The following is a 23208-nucleotide window of genomic DNA, read 5'->3' on the forward strand; positions in this document are numbered from 1 at the left end:
CTAGCCTTCCTGGTGGCGGATAATGATAATAATTAGTGATGAGAAATATTTAGCTCTTATCTAAGGTTTTTCCGCCGTTGATCTCCAAGTGCTTTCCAAAGGAGGGCAGGGCCCTCGGCCTCATTTTACAGATGGGGAAACTGAGGCACAGAGAGGGTACGTGACATGCCCAAGGTCACCCAGCCAGCCAGCCAGCAGCAGAGCCAGGAGTAGGACCCAGCTCTCCTGAACCCCAGACCACTGCGCTATCCATTAGGATGCACTGCCTGAATAGGGCTCTCATGTATCCCAAAAGCTCAGAAACCAGAGGCAACAGCCCCCACCTAACTTGTCCTGCTGTGCTTTAAGAGCAGCGTTAACCCTTTTGCACCCCCTGGGTAGCAATGCCAAGGATAGAGGGAAACTGAGGCACACATCAGCATCATGAAAATATTACAGAAAATTCCCACTTTGTCACAGCGCTATCTGGGGCTCTCTGATCGGCGACCTTCTAGTTTTGGCTCTAGACTCTTCACTCCCAGCTCTGTTTTTTGCTCCCTGTATTCGTCTGCCAACTGGGCTCAGTGGTACCTCTCCCTGGGTTGAGGGAATGGGCCTAGACCAGCCCATCCCAGTGCCAGCAATAGGAATCCTTGGACGAAAAATTTTGTAGTTATAGAAAAACCCCCAAAGATTCTGATTTGTGAAATGAAAAACAAAATCAAACTCAGGACTTTTCTAGGATCCCGAGAAAAGAATCTGTGACCCCAGGACTCCATCTCATCTGTACCCCAGGACTCCAGCCTCATCTATGGCAGATTCAAACCCCAACCTAATAATGAGAAAAGATTAAATCATTTTGGATTGGGGGCACATCAGTGAGGGAAAGAGAAGGCGGTATGCTGGGACCTAGCCTGGCTTCTTGAAGGGGATGAAGCATTACATACTGGGTCTTGTAGTCTTTGCACATCTGTCTTCTTGGAGCGGATAGAGCATTGCGGCCTGGGATCTGCAGTCTTTGCACAGCTTGGCAAGGATGGCGCATTGCATGCTGGGATGTGTAGTCTGCACAAGCTTGGCGAGGATAGAGCATTGCATGCTGGGATGTGTAGTCTACACAGCTGGCTTCTTGGAGAGGATGGCGCATGCATGCTGGAACATATGGTCTCCAAAGGATTTTGGGGTGCTTAGGATGATCCAGTTCTGCTTCCCAGGCTGGCTTAGGTTCTGGCAGGTGCAGGGCCCGCACGTGGGGCAGGGAAAGGGTACACTTTACCGGGACCTGGAGGCCCTGGGGTCCCAACCCAGGCTGCCATCCCCATTACCGTGAGGAAAAAAATTTCATGGCTCATGAAATTGTATGTATGGGATGAGGGATTGTGGTATGTGTGTGGGAGGGAGCCTGTGTTACAAGTTTGTACTGGGCCCAAAAAATTATGTTTGGGCCCTGGGCAGGTGCTTCAGCTGGTTAGTGATTGGAGCCTGAATCAAAGCCTTATTAGCAGACAGGAGCTTCCAGAAACTCCAGATAAAATTACCTGGACAAGACGTGATGAATGTCTCCGTCAGTGCATGCAATGACCACAGGGATTTATCTGGACTCTAGCGTGTGTGCGTGTCAGTCAGTCACCCGGGATCTAATGGCCTGACGCTGCCAGGATTCTCCTGGAGTCTCCAGGAATTGAAGATAAATCTCTAATTAAAGATTATGTCATGTGACAAAACCTCCAGGAACACAGCCCACGAAACTTGGCAACCCTCATTGTGTGTGTTTGCGCCTCACCCTCCCCAGCTCCGGGCCCTGTAAGAGAGATTCCTCTGTGTCCTGCAGAGAAGCGGGATGCTCTGAGTTCTATCCTTGCTGTCTCCACGAAGCTGAGCTCTGCTGTCCCACAGCTGCGAAGTTCCTGAGCGCCGGGCGTCCTCCAGGAGCTGATGCACCTTGACGAGTGCAACGCCAGCTAGAGAGAGCATTAGAGAGGGGCCCAGGTGAAAGCGGAAAGAGGCCAGGTGATATGGGGCCCGGTGCGGGTTCGGTCTATGGGCCGACATGCAAGAGGGAATGGGATCGCTCACAGGAGGTGCCCAGAATGGACAATCCTTTTGCAAACCGAAGCCGATCTGGTTTCTTTCCCCGTTCAAATGGCACAAAGTCACCTGAGGCTGAAGAGCAGACGGGGTGGGAGAAGGTGGTAGGCAGGTCACTCCCCTAGCAGCAGTGAATGATAAACCCAGCGTTGGGTCGTCTGGAGTCCAACCATGGTCTCTGCTTCATCAGTGACCCGGCCCTTCGAAAAACTCTGCTAGGATCACCCACGGCCAAACAAGACAGCTGTTTGGAATGTGAATGCGGGTCCGTAGCATTGTGGCATCAGGGAGAGAAGGGTTTTGGGGTCAAGAAGTGGAACTTAGGAGACTTGAGTTCTCAAGTCGCATCGTCTGTCTCAGCCTCAGTTTCCCTAGTTCTAACATAAGGATAATCTATCTCCTGTCTCTTTTGGGCTTTCAGGGCAGGGAGGGGCTCTCTGATTTGAGAGACAGGCCCTATCCCGGCTAAGATCAGGGCCCCACTAGGCTGGGCACTGCCCAGACACACAACAAGAGACAGTCCTTCCTCCAGCTGAGATCTGGGCCCTGTTGTAACGGGCGTCACACAGACACAGTCCCTGCTCCAGCTGAGATCAGGGCCCCATTGCCAATTTCCCTGCCACTCGCCACATCCCTCCCCCGGCGGAGTTCATCTGCCATTTGATATTTACCCTCTCTTGTTTTGGTTTGTTTAAAATCCACTCCAGCTGTCTGCGGCTATTTGGGACCGGGGGAGTTTTCTGAAGCTCTAACTCCCAGCCAAGTGGGACTGCCTGGGATTCCTGGCCAGAGAGAAAGAGTACGGTGTATAAAGAGACCAAATGGGAGTCCTCCATGTCAGCTGGGTCAATAGAGGGACCCGCTCCGGATCATGGCCTGGTTGGTGAGCATGAGTTTTGGAACCCCCATCCCCACCAGAGGGGATTGTGGCGGGGGAGGATTTGCCTACGCACAGTGCCAGGTATTTTAAGCATTTAAACTTCATACTGGGAGACAGCATTGTCCAATGGTTAGGGCACAGGGGTGGGAGGTTAGCTTCTAGCGCTGGCTGTGCTGGGTGACTTAATGATTCCGATCTCTTTCGTGAAGGGCTTTGAGATCTACTGCCGAAAAGTGACTTAGGATTCTTGTTAGCCCATAAGGCTATGCAGGGTGCGAAGGTAGCTGCTGGGATAGGTCGTGAGCCCTCCCCAGGAGTTGTGCAAACAAATCAGATGTAGACTCCTTGTTCTAGTGTATACGTGAGGTAGAGGTAGAGAGAGATTTTTCCTTTACCGTTATGATAATGGTATAGCACTGCTTAGTGTGGTATAAGTGGACTCCATCTTGTTAGTTTCTTGAAGTGAGCACTTTCCTGAAAGTTGTACTATTGAATTTAAAAATATCTGGATGAATTCTCTGGGCGTGAGTGAGGAATGTATTTGCAGGGCATAAAAAGACACCAACCTAAACTGCTCTAACAACAGAAAAGGGAGTAAAGACACCAACTGCCCCATCCTAACCCTGAAGGCCAAAGAATACCTAGCAACGACCCTCAAGTGAAAACTAACGACCCTAAAGTACAGAAGGATCCACCCTGGGAACAAACCAAGTACAGAAATAAGAGAACAGTCCTGCTTGCAATTAGCTGGTAATTAACAATTATACTGAACCCAGAGGCAGCATGACACAGCAAGGCCATAGACTGACATGAGAGCCAGCAAGTATAAAAGATGGGTACAACATGGAAACTTTGGATCTCCTTCTGCAATTGTCATCTTGGAGCATCGGATTCACGTCTGACAGAGGCCTGACTCCCTCCTTGTGCTCCCTACTTGGCTACTAGGCTGGCTCGAGCAACGCATAGAAGGACTGGTCATTATATCACACCAGCTTGCAGAACTTGATGAATGTGAGTGTGAGTGTGACGGCTTTTTAATGTTCTTACAGGTGCAATAAACGTGGAATATTGCCTTGTCCCCCTGAATAAGATCCTGCTCGTCTTTTCTAAGTATAACAAGATCGATCCTTTAGGGTGAAAAGCACGATATGAATGCAAGAGATTTTATTAGTATTTATGTTAGCCCGGGGCCCCGTTGCGCCGGGCGCTGCACAGACAAACAGCGAGAGACAGTCATCCTACGGGGATGATATGGAGCTCTTCGCCCCGCTCAGCCTCTGGCGGGCTGTGGACCTGGCCGCCATCCACCAGCAGCCCGTGAAGGAGCTGAGGCAGCTGTGTGGCCGCTGGGTTGTTAAGAATTGGGGCTTGGATCCCTTCACGTTCTTCAGGGCCTACCAGTTGGCGGGGGGGGGGGGTGTCACACCCAGGCCCTGCTGTGGAGGGAAGGGAGGGTCCATTTAGGTGGGTAGCACGCAGCCTGCCCCACAGCTGGATCAACACAGCTATGAGGCCAGGCTTGAGGTCGGCCAGGGACGTGTGCACCGCGCCAGAGGGCGGGAGGCGGCATCGGGCGATTCCCCTGGTCAGGGGGATTGCCCCGGTCCTTCCAGGGTCTCTAAGCCAAGCCTGGATGTATTGGATGCCTTGTGACAGTGCTCTAAGCCATGAGGGCCCCTCTGACCTGAGCATCTTTAAAAGCTATGAGTCAGTGCAGCCTGCCCCCACTCCCCTCATGGGGTCTATTTGTGGCTCTGGGAGGGAAATGGGGTCTAGTGGTTAAAGCAGCGTGGGGGCTGGGAGTCAGGACTCCTGGGTTCTCTCCCCAGCTCTGGGAGGGGAGTATGGTCGAGGGGGTTAGAGCAAGGAATATTGGGAGGTGCAATCCCTTAATTAGCGTCTCAGTTTCCCCATCCTAAAAGCCTTTTCCTCCCTCATCGGGCTGCACGGCTGTAATCGACTTAATGAGCATTTGGACCTTTGATCCTGAGATGAAAAGGTCCCGTAGCAGTGCAAGATGTTATTATTATTAATCAGCATAATTGCTTCTTGAACCACAAGTGCATCAGCCCAGGAGGACATGCGGTCTGAGGCTGGAGACGCAGAGCTGCGACTGCACCTATGGCCAGCCTGGTCTGTCGGACCCATTTTTCCGGTTCCACCAAGGCTCCATCGATTTCCTCTCGGACCTGACAGAAGGGGCCCGGGGAAAATAAAAATCGCCTGATGCTCGAGTGGGGATGAGGCCAGACAGTCCCACGCTTGCTATTGTTACGTGGAGGTTTGGAGTGATTTACGAACGTTGAGTGTTTAGGGTCTAGTGCAGGGGGAATGGGTTATTTTTTGTCACGGTCCAAATTTCTTGGTCAAGGTATACGCAAGGTCCAGTCTTCAGAGAAAATAACATAAAAATAATAACAATAATTATCATAATAGTAAATAAAAAGATTTTGCGGTCCGGTCAAAAGCATCCGGCAGTCCAGATTTGTCCCACGGGTCGCCTATTGACTAGCCCTGGTCTAGTGTTATGTATATTATAGTAGCGCTTAGACCAGCTATGAGGCCCACGTTGGGTTGGGTGCTGCATAGAACCTGACCAAGATCGGGGCCCCAGTTGGGTCACGCACTACATGGACCTTGATCGAGATTGGGCCTCCCGCTAGGCCGGGCACCGCATGGACTCTGATGGAGATCCCATCCCCCTGGGGCCGGGCGTTGCACAGATGTTGGCTAAAAATAGCAGGCCTCAAAGCGTTTGTTTTCATCACAAATAAACAAACAAACAACCCCCCCCCCCCCCGCCTGCCAAAACAACAACAACAAAATCACCGGTTTTCAGCCCCCCCCAAATTTTTTTTTTTTTTTACTTGCTGAAAAGCTAAAAAATGAGAAGTTTAGATGAAATCACGCATTTTCCACCTGTTTGGCAACCTCCTATGCCCCCCTAAGGTTTTGACTCGCTCTGCAGAAGACAGGATCCTTCGCTTGCGTCTGACCCAGCATTGCTGTTCTCATGCTACTCCCGGTCTGATATCCAACTGTGGGAAAGCTGTATCCCTTCTGGAGAGGGGGAGACAGACAGACAGACGGCTTTGGTCTCTGTTAAGGTGACCAGATAGCAAGTGTAAAAAATCAGCACAGGAGGTAGGGGGGTAATAGGTGCCTATGTAAGAAAAAGCCCCAAATATTGGGACTGTCCCTATAAAATCAGGACATCCGGTCACCCCAGTCTCTGGCAGGGGCTAATTTGTCACCCGACCACATTATTGAGCTGGGCTCAGTCTTCTGCGTGTTTTGCCTGCTGCTGCTCCGCTGGTCGGGAGGAGGAATTTGAGGCATGCGTGGGGAGCTGGCGCTGTCAGGATGGAATGTCTTGAACCAGATGCCACCACACCATCATCACCCTAATTACACAATCGACACTGGCACCGCCTAGCGTGTTGCAACATCTGGGCCGGATGCCTGGCGCAGGGTGCTAATGAGGAAAGACAGGGTTGGGTCAATGGGGGGAGAAGGGGGGGTCTGGATCCTTTCCCTTCTAGGGAGTGCTGGCTCTATTTGTAACAGCAAACATGTGTGTCAAGGGGTGTGTGTGTGTGTGTTGCTGTCCCTCACCCCGTTGCACTCATGCACACACAGATACTGACACAATCGCTGTGGGTGTCTCGCTGTGCGTGGCGTGGTTTCTGTGTGTCACTGTGTCTGTGCCAGCATGTCTCTGTGTATTGCCAGATCTGTGTTGCTGCGTGTGTGTGAATGTCTGTGCATTGTGCTGTGTGTGTGTGCGTAAGTGTGTGTGCATTACTGCCTGAGTGCCTATTACCAGATCTGTGCCAGTGTGGGGCTAGCACACTCTGTGTGTTTGTGTGTGCACCCGTGTGGCTGTGTGTAGTGCCATCACTGTCCCAATGTGTGTTGCTATTTGTGGGGTGTGTGTATTGCCCTGTGTGTGTGTGTCTGTCAGTATCACCCTCTCTGTGCCAATGTGTGTTTGTGAGTGCATTGCTCTGTCTGTGTGTGTGTGTGTGGAGGGGGGCAGCTGTGCTGCACACACTGCCATCTTTGTGTCAGTGCACGTTGCGATCTTTGCGTGTGCATTGCTCGGTGTGTGTCGTCATCTCTACACCAGCGTTTGCGAATGCGGCGCTCGGCACACGTGTTGCTCCGTGTGTGTGGTCCTGACTCCAGCTCCCCTCCGCCCCCGCTTTTCCTGCCGGCTCCGGCCCGCTCCGCTCACGGCTCACCCACCTTCCAGAAAGCAAAAAACCGCCTCTCCTTCGAGCCGGAATCGAACCAGCGACCTAAGGATGACTCAGTTAACACACTACAGTCCTCCGCTCTACCAGCTGAGCTATCGAAGGGATGAGGTTGCAGCCTGGAGTCACTGCTCTTAGTGGTATTTCCTGGGCAGGACTACAGGGGCCAGATATCCTGGTAGCTACAGCACAAAGCCGGTGCCAGCTTTTAGCAAACCACAGATCACAAGGGCCACCTGGGTGTCTTCCCAGCTCTTTCTCTCTCTATTTCATCCCCCCCCATCCTTCCGTCACTCCCTTGTTCTGCCTGTTTCAATCTCTCTTGAGCCCTCTTCTTCGGCCAGCCGAGGGACATGCCACCTTTTCCACCTGGGTTTATAATCCAGAGGCATTTGGGTGGTCCCGGAGTTGTGGGGGTTGCAGGAGGAGGAATTTGATGAGACCTTCCCTCCCCCGGCTGTACACCCGGCCGTGTTTCTCTGTGGATTTCACCCTTGCTGTGTGCGCATTGTTGTAAGACTGGGGTTTTCAGCCTCTTTTTTTTTTTCATGTGCGGACCCCTAAAAATGTCGAATGGAGGTGCAGCCCCCTTTGGAAATCTTAGCCATAGTCTGCGGACCCTCAGGATGAAAACCACCGGTCTATGGTAACGACAACCTTTTGCAGACCCCCGAGACATAGTCTACGGACCCCCAGGGGTCTGCGGACCAGAGGTTGAAAACCACTGTTGTAATGGAACATTTCTAAATCATGCCTGGGTCCTGGGATGTGTGTGTGACACGTGACTTGGTGGGGAACGAAGGCGCTTGTCACATCTCCGCCTGGGGAGGATTTTTTTTTTGTTTCTTTCTCTCTCCCTTCTTGCAGCTTTCCTTATCTCACTCTCTGGATCTATCACCCCCTCTGCACCTCTTTTTCTTCTGCCAGCCTTCTCAGTCGGCCTCTGTGTCTCTCCTCGGACCACAAGGCATAGAGGGACGAGAGAGAGAAATGAGGAGGGAAGGGAGGAAGATGTGAGTGAAAAGCCAGGGGGAGAGAAGAAAAATGTAGTGCTAGGATGGATGGACAGACAGATACTACTAACTATAGCAGCTTAGCCAATGCTGCCCATTTCTTCCATAGGTCAGCTGGTAAAGTGGAGGCCTGTAAAGTACTAACAGAGTCATCCTTAGGTTACTGATTCAACTCTGGCTTGAAGAAGAGGGGTTTCTTTTTTCCCCTCCCTGTTTTGAATACAGTGTCATTTCAGAGTGTCTAGTCCACCCATCCACACACTGCACATGGGGGGGTGTGGCGGGGGTGAGAGCAGTATGCTCTGTCTCAGAGGGTGGGTGGGTTTGTCTCTTTCCTCTCTTCCCACTTCTCTGTCCTTCTGGACACCTCCCAAGTCACTCCCTCAACTTCAGGTGCTCACTTTAGATGGGAAGATCTTCAGGCCAGGGACTGTCTCTCCGAGCCCTGATCTCAGCCGTCTCCTGTTGTGTGTCTGGGCAACACAGGGCCCTGATCTCAGCTGGGGTCTCATCAGTGCTGTCACAACACACATCATCATCACCCCCACACCTGGCCCTGGTGTGGGCAAAATTAGGGTAATGACAACCTACCTCTGTGTGCATGTATCTCTTTCAAATTTGTCTGCCAAGATTGGATTACAGAGCAGCGACAATGGTTGGAGCAAAGGTGGGGAGAGGTTGGGGGGTCAGGACTCCTGGGTTCTATTCCCAGTACTGGCAGGGGAGCGGTGTCTAATGGTTAGAGCTGGGGGGGCTGGGCATCAGGACGCCGGATTCCACATCCCGTCCTCGCAGCTTTACAAGCAGCTGGACATCTGTGACTCAGTTTCTCCATCGGCAAACTGCTCTTCCCTCCCTCCTGGGGAATGTAATTAACAAGCGTCTGCCCAGGACTTTGCACAGAGCAGGTGCCTTTCAAAGGCTCAGTCTGGCTGTTGTGCTTCAATCTGTCTCTTCCTCCCGCCGAAGGCTGCAGCTTGCTGGATTCTCCCCGGCTCTTTGCCCATCACAGCCTTTCCTGGCCCAGAGGCTTGGCTCCTTCACTAGTGACCTCCCAGCTCATTGCCCTGCCTGTGCCCCTGGCAGCCATTATACGTTTGGGCCAGACCTGGCACATCCCCAGTATCAGTGTGTCTCCCCACTGCGCAGGGCAGGAGCATTGGAAGCCTCTTTTCACTGGGGAAACTGAGGCACTAGGACTTGCCTAAAGTCACACAGTGAGTTTGTGGCAGATAGAACCCAGGAGTCCTGACTCCCAGCCCTGCTCTAACCCACTAGACCCCACTCCCCTCCCAGAGAACCCAGGAGTCCTGGCCCACAGCAACCTCCAAAATCACAAGACCTTGGCAGAGCCCACACGCTCTCCTTGCTGTGTTAGTGCCAGGGAGAGAAGCTGGCGGAGTGGAAGAACCAGCCGGTTACGGTTACGCAAGGGGATGTTTACCTGGAGCCTCTCCAGCCCCTAGGAAAACTCCTCCTTCTCCGCCCACGCCCCATATAAAGGGGAAGGAGTCGCCCGGCTGCTGGGCGAAGGGAAGGGAACCATGGCAGGCCGGGGACTGGTGGCAGAGTTGCAGCGCTCCATTATCTGCCCTGTCTGCAGGGGTCCCTTCAAGGACCCGGTGCTGCTGGACTGCGACCACAGCTACTGCCGAGCCTGCATCACAGGCTACTGGGAGCGGGAGGGGGCAGGGGTGCTGTCCTGCCCCCAGTGCCAGACGGTCTTCGAGCGGCGGAGCCTGCGCACCCACGTCAAGTTGGCCGTGGAGGTCAAGATCGCAGAGAACCTCAATGCCAAGATGGCCCAGGAGGGCCTGGGGACCAAGCCCCGGCGGCGGCGCGGCGGCTGGATCCCGGTGTCAGTCACGCCGGATGGGCAGGTACGAGACGACTGCATTGTGGCTGGTTAATCTGCGGAACGCCCTACTGCAGGGTTCTAGTCTGTGCAAGGGAAGGTAGCAGTGTGGCCCTGCAGATAGAGCACCAGACTTGGATGGAGGACACATAGGCTTTGTTTCTGGCTCTACTTGTGGCCTTGGGCATGTCACTCTCCCCTGCCTCAGTTTCCCCATCTTGTAAAATGGAGCTAATGCTCCTGCCCTCCTTTGTAAAATGCTTTGAGCTTTGCAGATGAAAAGCACAAGCGTGAGAGGTTATTATGAGTCTAATGTATGTTCCAGTGCAGCTCTCCTCACCGGGGAGCCAGGCACCTCCCCTTCCTACACAAAGCAATGCGCCTACACATCTGTCACCAGCTACTCATTTTCTCTCAGGCCCATAGGGGAGAAGCTGGTGCAGGGGAATGTCTTGTTTTGCTATGGTTGGTGGTTGTTTTCTTGAATATTCAGGATCCTGGCATGGAGAGATTGGGGGACCCTTGGTGGGGGGTGCACATAGAGCCCCCACCATGGGGGGAGAATTGGGGGCACAATAGCTCTTGCCATGGGAGTGGGAAATGGGGGAACAGCTGCACCTGGAACCCACCACTGGTATGGGGAGAGGGAGCCTAGATCTCCCTGCCATGAGGTGCTGATTTGGAAGGAGGGGAGGCACCCCAAGATCCTGGGAGGGTGGTACAAAGAGATTTGGGGGTGGGAGGCCAGGACGCTGATCCAGGTGCAACACAGGAGCTGCTACAGCTGGAGCTAAAGAGGCTGAGGGGAGGGGTGTCCCCTGCCAGATCTTTGACACAGTCCCCCTCAACCCCAGCACCAAGGGGGCTACGTCCCACACTGAGCAGAGGGGCTGGTTTTAAGCCATGCTGGCGCCTGGGGGAGCATGGGACAGCTCCTGGCCCTGCTCCCATTCCACCTGTCCCCGCCCCATGCTGCGGTTCTGACTGGAGGTCTCAGCCCCACCCCTCATCGCGCCGGGCGCTGCACAAAGTTAATAGCAGCCCCTGCCCACGGGCCGGTCTTGCACGATGAGGTGTATGAGGGATGGGAGGGTTGGATGGCTCCCTCAGAGGCATCTGCCAGAGTCGGCTAATGGAAGCAAGATGGGCTCATTGGCCTGATCCAGCGTGGCGGGGCGGTAGGATACCGGGCTAGATGGGCCCGTTGGTCTGATCTGGTGTGGCGGGGAGGTGTGATGCCGGGCGAGATGGGCCCGTTGGTCTGATCTGGTGTGGCGGGGAGGTGTGATACCAGGTTAGATGGGCCCGTTGGTCTGATCTGGTGTGGCGGGGAGGTGTGATGCCAGGCAAGATGGGCCCGTTGGCCTGGTTGGCTGATTCCCTGGGTGACACTACGAAACGGGCAGGCTGGGAAAGATACTGGTCTATTATTTCAATCCTCCCCCCAGACAGGAGGCCTTTAGCTGCCTCCCACAGTACCCCAGCTGCCAGTCTCCATTTTACTGGTGCGGAAATGGAAGTAGAGTCAGGGGGACTGACCCAGCCCAGACCCTGACTGCCAAGCCCCCCGGCCACCCCCTCATTTCTAACCCACTAAACCGGGCACTCATAGTCATACTGGAGTAGGGCGCTCTGGGAGGGGAGTGGTGTCTAGTGGTTAGAGTGGGGGCTGGGAGTCAGGACTCCTGGGTTCTTGTTCCAGCTCTGGTAGTGGAGTGGACATCTAGTGGAAGACTCCTGGGTTCACTTTCTAGATCTGAATGGGGGTCTAATGCGTGTGTGTGTATGGCGGGGGAGTTGCTAGGAATCTTGATTCCTAGGGTCCCTCCCCAGTTCGGGGAGTGGAGGGGAATCTAGTGTCTGAGAGCAGGGGGCCTGGTTGTCAGGACTCCTGGGTTCCATCCCTGGCTCTGGGGTCTGGTAGGTTAGAGCAGGAATCTGGCCTCTCTGCTTGGAGTCTCCGTGTGACCCCCTATAGTGTGTCTCTTCGCCCATCTCCAGGAAGGGTCAATGGACCACCCTGCCTCACCCCTCCCCCTTGATAAACTGTCTGAGATGGGTCTGGCCCCACACCTCCGCTCTCAGTGGGTCCCTTCCATCCTGAGCAGTGCAGCTGGGTGCCAGGCTGAGGTACGGACACCATGCCGGTGTCTTCAGTCCATGGCTTCCCTGCTGCCCCCTCCCAGGCTTCTCATCCGGCAGGTGCGGCCGCCCATCTCCTGGCACAGCCCCGGCCTGGCTCCCGTTCAAACCACACTCCTCTTTCAACATGGCTAGGAAGGTGCAGGTGATCCGGGCCGAGGACTTGCCCGAGGGACTCAGCCCTGCTCCAGCCAGCTTTGTGTGTGTGTGTGTTTGTGTGTGTGTGTGTATACGGGCGTGTGACTGGCCCCAGCTGGAGGGATCAGATCTGCTCTGCGTGTCCGTCCGCGTCCTACTGGATTGATGAAACCTGTTCTGTTTGTGTCTCTCTACTGGTAGGATCTTGGCCTGGCCCACCACCATCACCAGGTAAACAGCACGTGGGCTCCCAGCCCAGCTACATGTGCAATCCAGTGCTTGCTGGGGTGGATGGGGGGAGGGGGTGAGCCAGGACACCTGGGTTCTTCTATTCCCGGCTCTGGGAGGCATGTGGGATCTGTGTGGATCAGTGACTGCCCCCTGCTGGTGGGAATCAGCCCCACCCAGAGAGAGAGACCAGGCTGCCCCTACTTCCTTTCCTGAGTAGTCGCTAGAACCCACCACTGCTGCTGGGACCCTCCCTCCCAAGTGGCTGACTTCTGCGTAGATGGAGGCTGAAGGAACCTGGTTTTGGGGTGGGGGCGAGCCAGCAAGTCCTTGGCTCTTCCCAGCCGGAGGGAAAGTAGGTGATGGCGGCTGGGAGTCGTTGGATGTGGATGTTATTAGACTAGTGCAAGAGTCTGTTGCTGGGGTTTCAAGTCCAGCCAATGCACAATGGGGCAGCGCTGCCCTGTGGGAGCGGCGAGAGTGTCTTAAATGCACGTCCCAGGCTCAGCGCCAACTGGGCCGAGGCCAGGGTCAGAGCAGGGTGACACATCCCAACGGCCAAGGCGCTCTGGTGAACGCTCCCAAGATAGGCGCTGTGGAAGAAGGTCGCTCTAGGTTGGAAGTCTGAGGTTCTGCTACGGTCACATTGCCAGAGCTGGGGAGAGAACCCAGGAGTCCGGGACTCCCAGCCCCTCCTCGGGCCAACTCCCTAACCCCCACACTCCTCCCAGAGCCGGGGAGAGAAGAACCCAGGAGTCCGGGACTCCCAGCCCTCTCCTGCCTCCCCTCCGCCAGCAAGCACTGGATTGCACATGTAGCTAGGCTGGGAGCCCACGTGCTGTTTACCTGGCGATGGCAGCGGGCCAGGCCAAGGAGTGGAATGTAAACACACACCGCGGTTTTGGGCCCAGTCCTCGTGAATTAATCAGTGGCCCCCGGGGCATGTGGGAATCCTGTCATCAGCCACCAGGACCAGCCCGCGGAATTGTCCCGGCTAGCCCCACCACATCTTTCTCTGGTTCATCATAGACCTTTGCTCACCGCACGAGCTCTTCCAACTCTTAGTCACCCTCCAGGAATTTACCAGCCGGCCTCATAAATATCTCCTCCTGCCATCAGCCAACCTGGGCACCAGCGTCGACCACGTGCCATGGGCGGCTTGGGCTGGGCCCAGCAAACCCAGCTGCTGTATCCTAGCCAGGTTTTCTCCTCGGCTCCTTCCCCTGCTTATTTCCCCCTGCATCTTTGTCATTACCCCCTTCCGGGGCCATGACCCCAGGACCTTTGGACCCGACACCACGCATTGTTACTGCATGAGCAAGGGTGAAAAATCGGGATGGGGAGGCGAGGGGGAGGGGGATAAATTTACATGTTTGATTCCCTCCTCTCCCCTGAAATAAACTGTTCAGCTAAAATGGACACAAATTGGGGGGTGGGGGTGGGGGGACCGCTTGGTTTTTTCTTTTCAAACAAACAATTCAGCGAAACCGACGTGAATTTTCGAAAAAAAAAAAATCAAGATGAAGACTTTGGCGAAACCAATGCACAAGTCACGACGTTAGTTTTTGCCAAATCTGCATTTCCTTCCCCCTCCCCCCCCCAAAAAAAAAGTTTTGGCTGAAAAATATCCCCCAGCTCTGTCCCTATTCTGGGGTTGATGGCCAACTCTACCCCGCGTCTAATGCCGTCTCTCTCTGTCTTCTCTCCCCCACCAGGGTGCTGGGCACATCTGCAGATGGTGAGTTCCCCCCTCTCTTCTTCTGCCCCCATGATCTTGATCTATGATTTCCCCCAGGGGTGAGCGTGGCAGGGAGGAGTGGCCAGAAGCCGAGTCCAAGCTCTCTGGGGGAGGTCCGGCCCTAGAGAATAGGATCCGGGGCTTAATAGATGAGGCGGCACTAACAACTGATGGTCCCAGCTTCAGTGCTGGCGAGTGGTGAGAGTGGAACAAGGAATGCCTTTACTGCAGGGAATGGGATGGGAGCGCAATAGCGGGTGGTCTTCTCTCCCAGTCAGTGCAGACCCCAATGTGGCTTTAGGGGGCATCCTAATGTCAGCATAAAGCCGTTCATGGTTATTAAAGACACTTTCCCCTCAAAGCTGGGCCATTCACACTGAATTCCAACCCAAGCTGATTTAATTCCCCCTCCATACTCCACTATCCCAGCTGTGGCTGTTACATACAGGATCCTCCTGCCCTCCCTGTCCTAAACTGCCCTCCAGCTCTTAGCCGGTGGCAGCGCCCCACACCAGAAGTAGCTGCATCTCAGCTCTGGGCGAGTGACCACGGTGGATTGTCATGGTGCAGCAACCTCCCACCCCAGAGATGGCTGCATCTGCGTGCTGGGTGAGCGGTCCCTGTGCAGCGTTGCTGTGAGGCTCTCCCCTAGCTGTCCCACCCCAGAGGTGGCTGCATCTCAGCGCTGGGCGACCGTCCCTAGCATAGCAAGCCTGTAAGTCCCTTTGGGCACCTTTTGGGGGTGATTATCGTCCATACCCTCCCTCTCTCTTTGCAGCTGACGTGATGCCGGATCCTCACAAACCATCCACCCCCCTCTGAGCCTCTTGGACAATATCTGGACCATCCACCTAGGCCTCTGAGAGCAACCCTCACTCCCGGACAACCCCCGAGGGAGCCGACATGCTCCAGGACCACACTGAGCCGTCATGGTGTCTCCTCCAGCCTGTGCTCCTGGGAAGTGGAGGGACCAGGGTGCCACTCACTGGGGGCTGCTGGGTGTGGAAGAAGGGCAAGGTGGGCCTGGGGCCAGCCGATGGTCTCTGGGTGATGGCGTCCCCCCAGTCACTGGCTGGAGATGGATGATGAGTGGCGCGGGAGCCTTTCTACGACGCTGATGCCCAGGAGCTGCTCCCGATCTTTGCCGAGCTGTACGCCGAGCTGTACATCAGTATGCCTTCAGGGGGCAAGGACAAGCCAAACGGCCATGGACCGACCAGCCCTTGGGACGGACGCCAGAAGGTCTCCCACGAAGAACACGAGTGGGACCCACTGGCCCATCTTAGCCCGGGCGCAGAGCACATCTGGGAAGAACTGTCTGGAGCCGGTCCCTCCTAGAGGGGAAAGACCCTGTGTTCTGTTCCTCCCCCTCCCACCCCCCGAGCCGTCCAGTCCCCCTGCTCTGGGGCCAGATTAGAGCCAATGCCCCATAGAGGGGAAAGGCCCTGAGTCCCATTCGCTGACCCCTGAACTAGCCACGCTGGGGCCGGAGAGAAACCGGCGCCCCATACAGGGCAAAGGATCCATACCCTATTCCTGAGCCAGCCAGTCCCCTGCCCTACTGCCACAGCAGAACTGGCGCCCCATAGAGGGGAAAGGATCTGCATCTTAGACCCCAAAGCAGCCAAGCCCCCCAGCTTGGGTCGGCCTGCATCCCATTCCCTTAACCCCCCGAGCATTTTGATGCTGTCTGCTCTCTCTTCCCACCAGGGTTTTGGCTGCCACGCATCGCCTGCCGCTCTGTGTTGTATTCTTGCATGGCTTCCCCTGGATTTTGTTTCAATAACCTCGTATTTAGCCCAGCGCAGGCTTCTATGGCAAGGAATGTTTGTTTGTTTTTTTAAATTTTTGAGCACAAGAATGGAAAAAATAAACTCCCACGGGAAACGTGGGCCAGCCAGTCCTTCACTCTTCAGTTTTCTTGGAAGATGGGGCTGTGACTCCCTAAACCCCTCAGTGCCAGAGGGCAGGAGAATTTCCTGAGCCTGGCATGCAGTCTTTCTAGCTCTTCAAAGAACATCATGCGAGGCTGTGAATGAAAACACGGGCTAGCTGGAAGTGGCACGGACCTGTTCCACCCGCCTGTAGCAAAGAAAACAGGTTTTCCACAAATTCACCTCTCTCTGTGGTCAGCCGACACCATGAAAACCTCCTTTTTATAGGGAGACCGGACACCGAATGAACTGGGCGGGGAGTATCCTGACTGGGGGCCGACAATGAACTGTGGGGGATATTAAGGAACGCCCCCCCAGCCCCTTTATCATGCACCTAGAAAATAATCAGGCAATGCGATTACATTGGGGGGGGGGGGGGAACAGGATCACCCCAAAAATTGGGCAAAAGCACTTTGGGGGTGAGAGAAACTTGGTTGGCCCAGTTGTTTAGGGTCTCGACAGCGTGTTACAATTTTGTCTGATACACAACCGGATGTTTCCATTAGCTAAACTGAGTGTCTCTTGGCTCCTTGCTAAACATCTGGCTTTTTTATTCCCTATAAATATCTCTCAGTGGCGTACTGGAGCCTGAGTTGAATCAGAGAAGCTGTCCCCCCTGGAGAGACAGCAGAGCTGGGATTTCTACAAGCAGTTGGCAGTGAAGGGCTGCACGCTCCAGGGGAACATGGCAAAAGGGATCGGTTTCTGGGGTGAATCTATTGTTAACCTGCAAGGCAAAGAAAGGGCCGGGGGAGAGGGGGAGCTGACAGGCTGGAGATGTCAGGGAGCTGACCCCCCAGTTAAGTACAAGAAATTGCCCCGCTTGCAGGAGGTGAGGTGAGTCACAATCCTGCGTGCCCTGAGAACCACCCCCCACGGGCGGCGACATCAATCTATCATTTGCTCAACCCGGGCTGAGTCACTCCAGTTTTGTCCACACGGCTCTGACGTCTAAACCCCTCTGCTGCTTTCACTGTGATCACTGACGACCAACTACGCTCATTGCCAAACGGTCACGGGGCCTTTGTCCTCAGGCCCAGCCCCCTCAGTGGCATTTACGCACCTAACTCTCATTGGTTTGAGTGCGAGAGAGGTGTTTGGGGCTCTGGGCCTAATATTTACAGTTACTGGGGTGAGTCATTAACGAGAGAGCCGGCTGAGGCTGAGAGATGGGAAATGACTGATCCTAAATAGTACGCAGCAGTCCTGACTCCTGGCTCCTCCTGCAACTCCTCAAGAGTTGGAGACAGAACCCAGGAGTCCTGGTTCCCAGCCCCCCTGTGCTCTAACCATTAGATCCCACTCCCCTCCCACAGCTGGGGAGAGAACCCAGGAGTCCTGCCTCTCAGGCCTCCCCAACCACTTGGCAAATCAAACCCTTGGAGAAGAATTTCTCCATAAAAGGTAACTCTTCGCTCCACGCACAGAATCCCGTCCTCCGGGGCCAGCTCATGCCAGGGTAATTACAGCTCTGCTCTGACTGTGGAATCTGTCCCATGTAAGAGTCCTCGCTGCTGCAAACAGGAAGTATTAGCCAGCTCCACCCCAGAGACAGCTGCATTTCAAGGCAGGGTGAGCAATTTGTCTGCAAGACTGCTGCCTGGCTGTTACGCACCAGCCTTACCCCATCCAAGAGAAGGCTGCATTTCAGTGCTGGCCAAGTGATCCCTGCGCAGTGTTGCTGTTATCAAGCTGCTGTGCTCCACCCCAGAGGTGGCTGCATTTCCACAGCAGACATATAATTAGCTAGAGGCCTTCAGGTTGAGAAGAAAGAGGAACGTTAGCTGGGATATGCTGCCTTTGGGGGAGACTGCGTCTAGCCTCGGTCATCTCTAATGATCGGAGCTAGCGGTAAATTTGATTAGAGGCAGTACTGCCCACAGCTGTTCATCAGGGAAAAAAGAGATACGGAGATGGGAGGGTTGAGTGAGGCCTTTACGACTGCAAAAGGGCTAAAATGAAAACATACAGCTCTAACCACAAGACCCCACTCCCTTCCCAGAGCTGGGGATCAAACCCAGGAGTTCTAGATCCCAGCCCCACCCTGCTCCCGCCACTAGACCCCACTCCCCTCCCAGAGATGGGGATTGAACCAAGGTCTGGATCCCAGCCCCACTCCGCTCTAATCACTAGACCCCACTCCCCTCCGAGAGATGGAAAAAGAACCCAGCAGTCCTAGCTCCCAACCCCCATGCTCCGAACCCAAGACCTCACTCCCAGCTCTGGGAGAGTACACACGCAGTCATGACGGCAGCATATAAGAAAAGGCAATATCCCCACATACAACACAATGGAGCTGTGGAACTCATTGCTGCAGAACCGTGTTATGCTGGAACGGATATTTATTGAAGGCGACACACAGAGCGTGTATATGTGAAAATCAAATGCCAAGTTCATGGCCTTTATAAGGCATAGTGAAAGCTTTCACGGTGAGAGGTTTATTTTTTTCTATTGGGAGGGAGGGGGGCGGAGGGGATGACAGATGGCAATTTTTCTTATTATTTTAGAAATATCAGGGCTTCCCTGTTTTTCTGGATGTCACCTTGGAGGAACCAGTGATACCAATCAGGAGAGGACGTAACAGAGGGGGTTTAGAAACACGGGATCTTTCACAAAGACAGTTTTTCTCCCAACTGTTTTGGGGTGTCTGAGAGAAATGCGAAGAAAGAGTGTTCAGCTGAACACAAATCAACGGAGCGTGTTTATCTTCCGTGGTGCCCAGGATGTTATAAACACACCAATTCTCTAGTCACCGCGAGAGACTTCCAGGGGAGACGACACCTAGATCTCTAATGTTTAAAAATAACACTAATAATAATCAAGCAGGAAAAAAAAAAATCACCTTTTCCGGGTAAAATCTGACAAGCCTCCTTTATACATCAGGAAGAAGCACAAAAGGAAACAAGGCCATAGCCAAAGATTATCTGTCTTCTTACCAGGACACTTGAAACGTTTTATGATCAACACCATTTGCAGCTATGAAAGCGAAAACCAGGCTGATTAAAGCTTGTTTCAGGGCATTGGCAGAGCTGTGTGTGTGTGTGTGGGGCTGAGGGAAGGGTAACAGTGGGGTTGCGGGTCAGGAGAGGGGGGCACTGGCAGAGCTGGGGGGAGGGAAGAGAAGCCCAAGGCTGGGCTAGCAGGGGGCTGCGGGTTGGGAATAGGGGGCACTGGCAGAGCTCCGTGTGGCCCCCCCGGCCCCTCCCAGAAAGCAGCAGGCCGCGGCGGCTTGTGATCACCGACACAGACGTTTAATGGAGAAGCACAGAGACGCAGCCGGCCCCGTCGCTCAGTACATTCCACACACCAGGGCGCCGGACGGGACGGACGGACGACGACAGCAGCTCACAGGCCACGAGGCTCACGGACAGACGGACACACCTGCATCCCCCGCTGTACCCCCGTCAGTCCCTCAGGGGGGAGGGGAAGGGGGCTCAGTGCTGCATGGCCACAGCATGGTCCTGGCCCGGCGGTTCGGCCTTGCGGGGGCGGGGACTACCCCCCCCCCCGCCGCCCCCCCGGCCCGCGCGCTCCCCCTTCCGGTGGCCCCGGATGCAGTGGGCGTTGCCGCAGCCTTCGTCCTCCTCGTCCTCGCTCTCGGTGGAGCTCTCGCCGAAGGCCCGCGGCTTCTCATAGATGCAGCAGCCTGGGCGGGGCGGTTACATGGGGATGTGGAGGGTGATGGGGGGAGGGGAGGGTAGAGGGGGATGTGGGGTTAGAGAGGGATGTGGGGGGATGGGGGGAGGGGAGGTTGGAGGGGGATGTGGGGGAGAAAGGTTGGTTAAACAGGAGATGTGGGGTGTGACGGGGGAAGGGGAGATTGGGGAGGGGAATTTAGTGGGGGAAGAGGAGGGATGGGAGGAGGAAAAAGGGGGCAGAGGAGGGGCAGGGCACGATGGCGGGGCAGCAGGAGGAAGACGGAGAGAGACAGAGGGAATCAGAAGCCCCCCGAGCTGCCAGCCTGCAGCCAGCACGGTGGCCTGGCCTGGGGAGCGGCGGGAGCGGGGACAGCTTAGGCTGGGGCTTCCTTGGTATTCGTCCCCAACCCCGTTAACCCCACAGTGGCCATGTCCCTCTGCAGAAGAGCTGGGCCCAGGGAGTCGCGGGTGCTGCTCCTTGGGGAGGGGAAGTCGTCACCCGCGGGAGAAGGAGACGCTGACGGAGGAAAGCTGGTGTTGGGGAGGGATTGGAGAGGACCAACTGGAGCGGGACACGGGGCTTTTCCTCTCTCGGGGGCGCCGGCCCTGATCTGGCCCCAGAGGTGGGGGACTGGCTAGCTCAGACAGTGGGATCCAGCAGCAACGCTGAGGCAAAGAGGTTTTGATGAGCTTGTGGGATGGGGATGGAGAACCGGGGAGTCCTGACTCCCAGCCCCACCATCTCTAACCAGTAGACTCCACTGCCCTCCTGGTTCCGAGTGATGTATAGCTGGACGGGGGTGGGAAAAGGGGCCTCTGGGAGGGACAGGGGGGATCTCGGAAGGGGAGAGCCACAGCTACTCACATTTGGACGACCTCCGGCCCAAGTGCTCGTTGTCCACCGTGTCGCTCGACCACTCCACCTTCTTATCAGGCTTCCGCTTCCTCAGCTTGATGGTCAGGCTGCGGTTCTCCTGCCGTGGGGTGGGGAGAGGGGGGGATCAGACCACGGCTCATCCTGAGCCGTGGAGAAAGACCTTGGACGGTTTGGCTGGATTAGTACGGAGACACCTGGGACCACATCGTGCGGTCGCCGTGGCTCCCATGTGGCCTGTTCCAGCTGTGATGGTCAACCAGGGTTACCACGTTCTTGTGGTTGCCAGGACAGACTTTCTCCCTGCATCCCTCACCCTGTGGTCACTGGGGATGCCACCCTGATGGGCACAGGTCCCACACCCTACTGCTGCCAGAGCTACAGCAGATAGTGGTCGCCGAGACGGCCACCACAAGCGTTGCCATGGGTACCACACCCTATTTCTACTGTGACAGTTGCCACACTCCCACTTCCTGTGGTCATCATAATGATCGCCATGTCACCCTGGGTCCTACACCCTCCTGTCACTGGGATGGTTGCTGTGGCTACCACCACCCCTGCTTTCCCAGCAACAGTTGCTGCGACACCCACACCTTACGGTTACCATGGTTCCACGGCCCCATAGTTGCTGTGACAACCAATCCCGTGGTGCCCACGACAGGTACAGCGCTCACAGGGAGCGCTCAGCAAGTCCAATGGTGGGTGGGAATGGGGGACCAGTTTGGGAGCTGTCTGTAGCCCTCTGAATGAAATTTTTAACTAACATTCCCCACTGCCATTTAACCCCCCACATCAAACAGAGAGAACTGGGGCTGTTTAATCAAAACCGGGTTTGAGTTCAATGGTGAAAATCCAAGCCATCCGAAAATGAGGGGTTTCCCCATAAATCCTCCTTTCCCCTCCACAATCCCTCCTATGATCCCACAGAGTTGCAAACTCGCCCCAAAAGCCCAAATCCCCATGATTTTATATTAATCCGCCCCACTTTCCTGTGATTTTATATTTAACCCCCCCGAATAAAGAAAAATAAAACCTCCCCTCCAACCTCACTCTGATTTCACAGGTTAAAAAACCCTCAAATTAAAAACACCCAATTTCCCATGCTTTTATATTTAAACACCATGAAGCCAGCCCCCCGAACCCTTGTCATTTTATATTAAACTCTTAAAACTAAAAGGAGCCCCCAAACCCCAATGAATTTATATTGTGACACCCCCAAATTTAAATAAAAATCACACCTTTGTGATTTTGTGTTAAAGCCCCGCAAATGTATAACACCTCTAAATCCCCCTATTTTATTCATCCCCCCTCATTTTTAATGCCCCCAATTCCTCTGATTTTACAACCCCCCACCCCAATTGAAACCAACTGAGACAACCCCCTTTCTCAAATCTGCAGGATTTTACATTAAAATGTCTTTTAAAAACACCCCAATCCCTGTGATTTTGTGTTAATTCCCTCATTTAGAAAACCCATAAACCCCGAGGCTTTTATGTTAAACTCTCCAAAAATATTTATAACCCCCCATCCCCCAGATACATGGGACAATGTGTTAAAATCCTCCCCAATATTTATAAAAAACCCAAAATCAATGAGATTTTAAAATCACCCCCCACACAATTACAACCCCCAAATCCCTGGGGTTTTATATTAACCCCCCAAAGAGACACCCCCCAATCCTCCATGTTTTATATTAATGCCCCCTAAAATAGACACCCTCTAAATCCCCAGGGTTTTATATTAATCCCCGGGGTTTTATATTAACCCCCTTAATAGACACCCCCAAATCCCCGGGTTTTTATAAGAACCCCCCAATAGAGACCCCCCAATCCCCGGGGTTTTATATTAACCCCCCAATCCCCGGGTGGGTTGTATTATCCTCCCCACCCCCCAATCCCCGGGGGGGTGGATTATCCCCGGGGATTTACCCCCGCTCACCGGCTCGGCGCTCACGGTCTCGGTCACGGTGTTGGTGGCGCCCCCACCACTGGCCGCCGCTGTCGCCGTCGCCTCCGCCATGGCGCTGCCCGGCCCCCGCCCGCCGCGGTGCCGGTTGCCGGGGGGAAGGGTCTCCGCCGAGCACCGGCTCCCTGCCTCGTTCCGCGGCCGGCAGATGCCCAGCCCCGACTCACTCGCAGTCAGCAGCTGCAGGCCCCTGCCCCCACCCACCCTGTGCTGGAAAGCGACCGCCTCCCCCCAAGCAGCAGCCTCACGCCACTTCCGGCGACGGCCAGCTTCCCACTTCCGGCTGTGCGCGTCCCCGAAAACTGTCCCCGGCCCCCGCTGGGCCTCTACTAGGAAGGGAATTCTACGCGCGGCGCTTCCGCCGTACGGGGCGCGGGGCGCATGCGCGTCTACGAAGGAGGCGGGGCTCGGGGAGAGAATTCCTTCCGGGCTGACTCTGACTCGCGTCCAGGGAGCAGAGGGGGCGGGGCTGGTGGGCGC

The 23208-nt window shown here is 55.0% G+C and overlaps 3 protein-coding genes and 1 non-coding gene across 5 annotated transcripts in view; 2 read left to right on the forward strand and 2 right to left on the reverse strand.

Annotated features, from left to right (window-relative positions):
• The window catches only part of LOC137141274 (zinc finger protein 208-like), a 134723-nt gene that overhangs the window by 34703 nt on the left and 76812 nt on the right, over positions 1 to 23208 (forward strand). The window lies entirely within an intron of this gene.
• TRNAY-GUA (transfer RNA tyrosine (anticodon GUA)) lies at positions 7221 to 7308 on the reverse strand. The gene is given in 2 exon segments: positions 7221 to 7256; positions 7272 to 7308. It is a non-coding gene; the product is annotated as a tRNA-Tyr (tRNA).
• LOC137141285 (RING finger protein 39-like) lies at positions 9752 to 16218 on the forward strand. Of its 2 annotated transcripts, XM_067530121.1 has the most exons (3): positions 9752 to 10096; positions 14295 to 14317; positions 15096 to 16218. In XM_067530121.1, exons 1-3 carry the CDS (start codon positions 9761 to 9763, stop codon positions 15097 to 15099), a joined length of 363 nt encoding a protein of 120 aa, XP_067386222.1. In that variant the 5' UTR covers positions 9752 to 9760; the 3' UTR covers positions 15100 to 16218. The 2 variants fall into 2 exon arrangements, with proteins under 2 accessions (XP_067386222.1, XP_067386224.1); XM_067530123.1 differs by lacking the exon at positions 14295 to 14317.
• Positions 19095 to 22941, reverse strand: PPP1R11 (protein phosphatase 1 regulatory inhibitor subunit 11). Its single transcript, XM_067530118.1, has 3 exons — positions 22702 to 22941; positions 20755 to 20863; positions 19095 to 19897 (listed from the first exon to the last, which is right to left on the reverse strand). Exons 1-3 carry the CDS (start codon positions 22780 to 22782, stop codon positions 19686 to 19688), a joined length of 402 nt encoding a protein of 133 aa, XP_067386219.1. The 5' UTR covers positions 22783 to 22941; the 3' UTR covers positions 19095 to 19685.

Source organism: Emydura macquarii, unplaced genomic scaffold (assembly GCF_026122565.2).
Source record: "Emydura macquarii macquarii isolate MOO-44397 ecotype Brisbane River unplaced genomic scaffold, CSIRO-AGI_Emac_v2 contig_3035, whole genome shotgun sequence".
Classification (NCBI taxonomy): domain Eukaryota; kingdom Metazoa; phylum Chordata; order Testudines; family Chelidae; genus Emydura; species Emydura macquarii.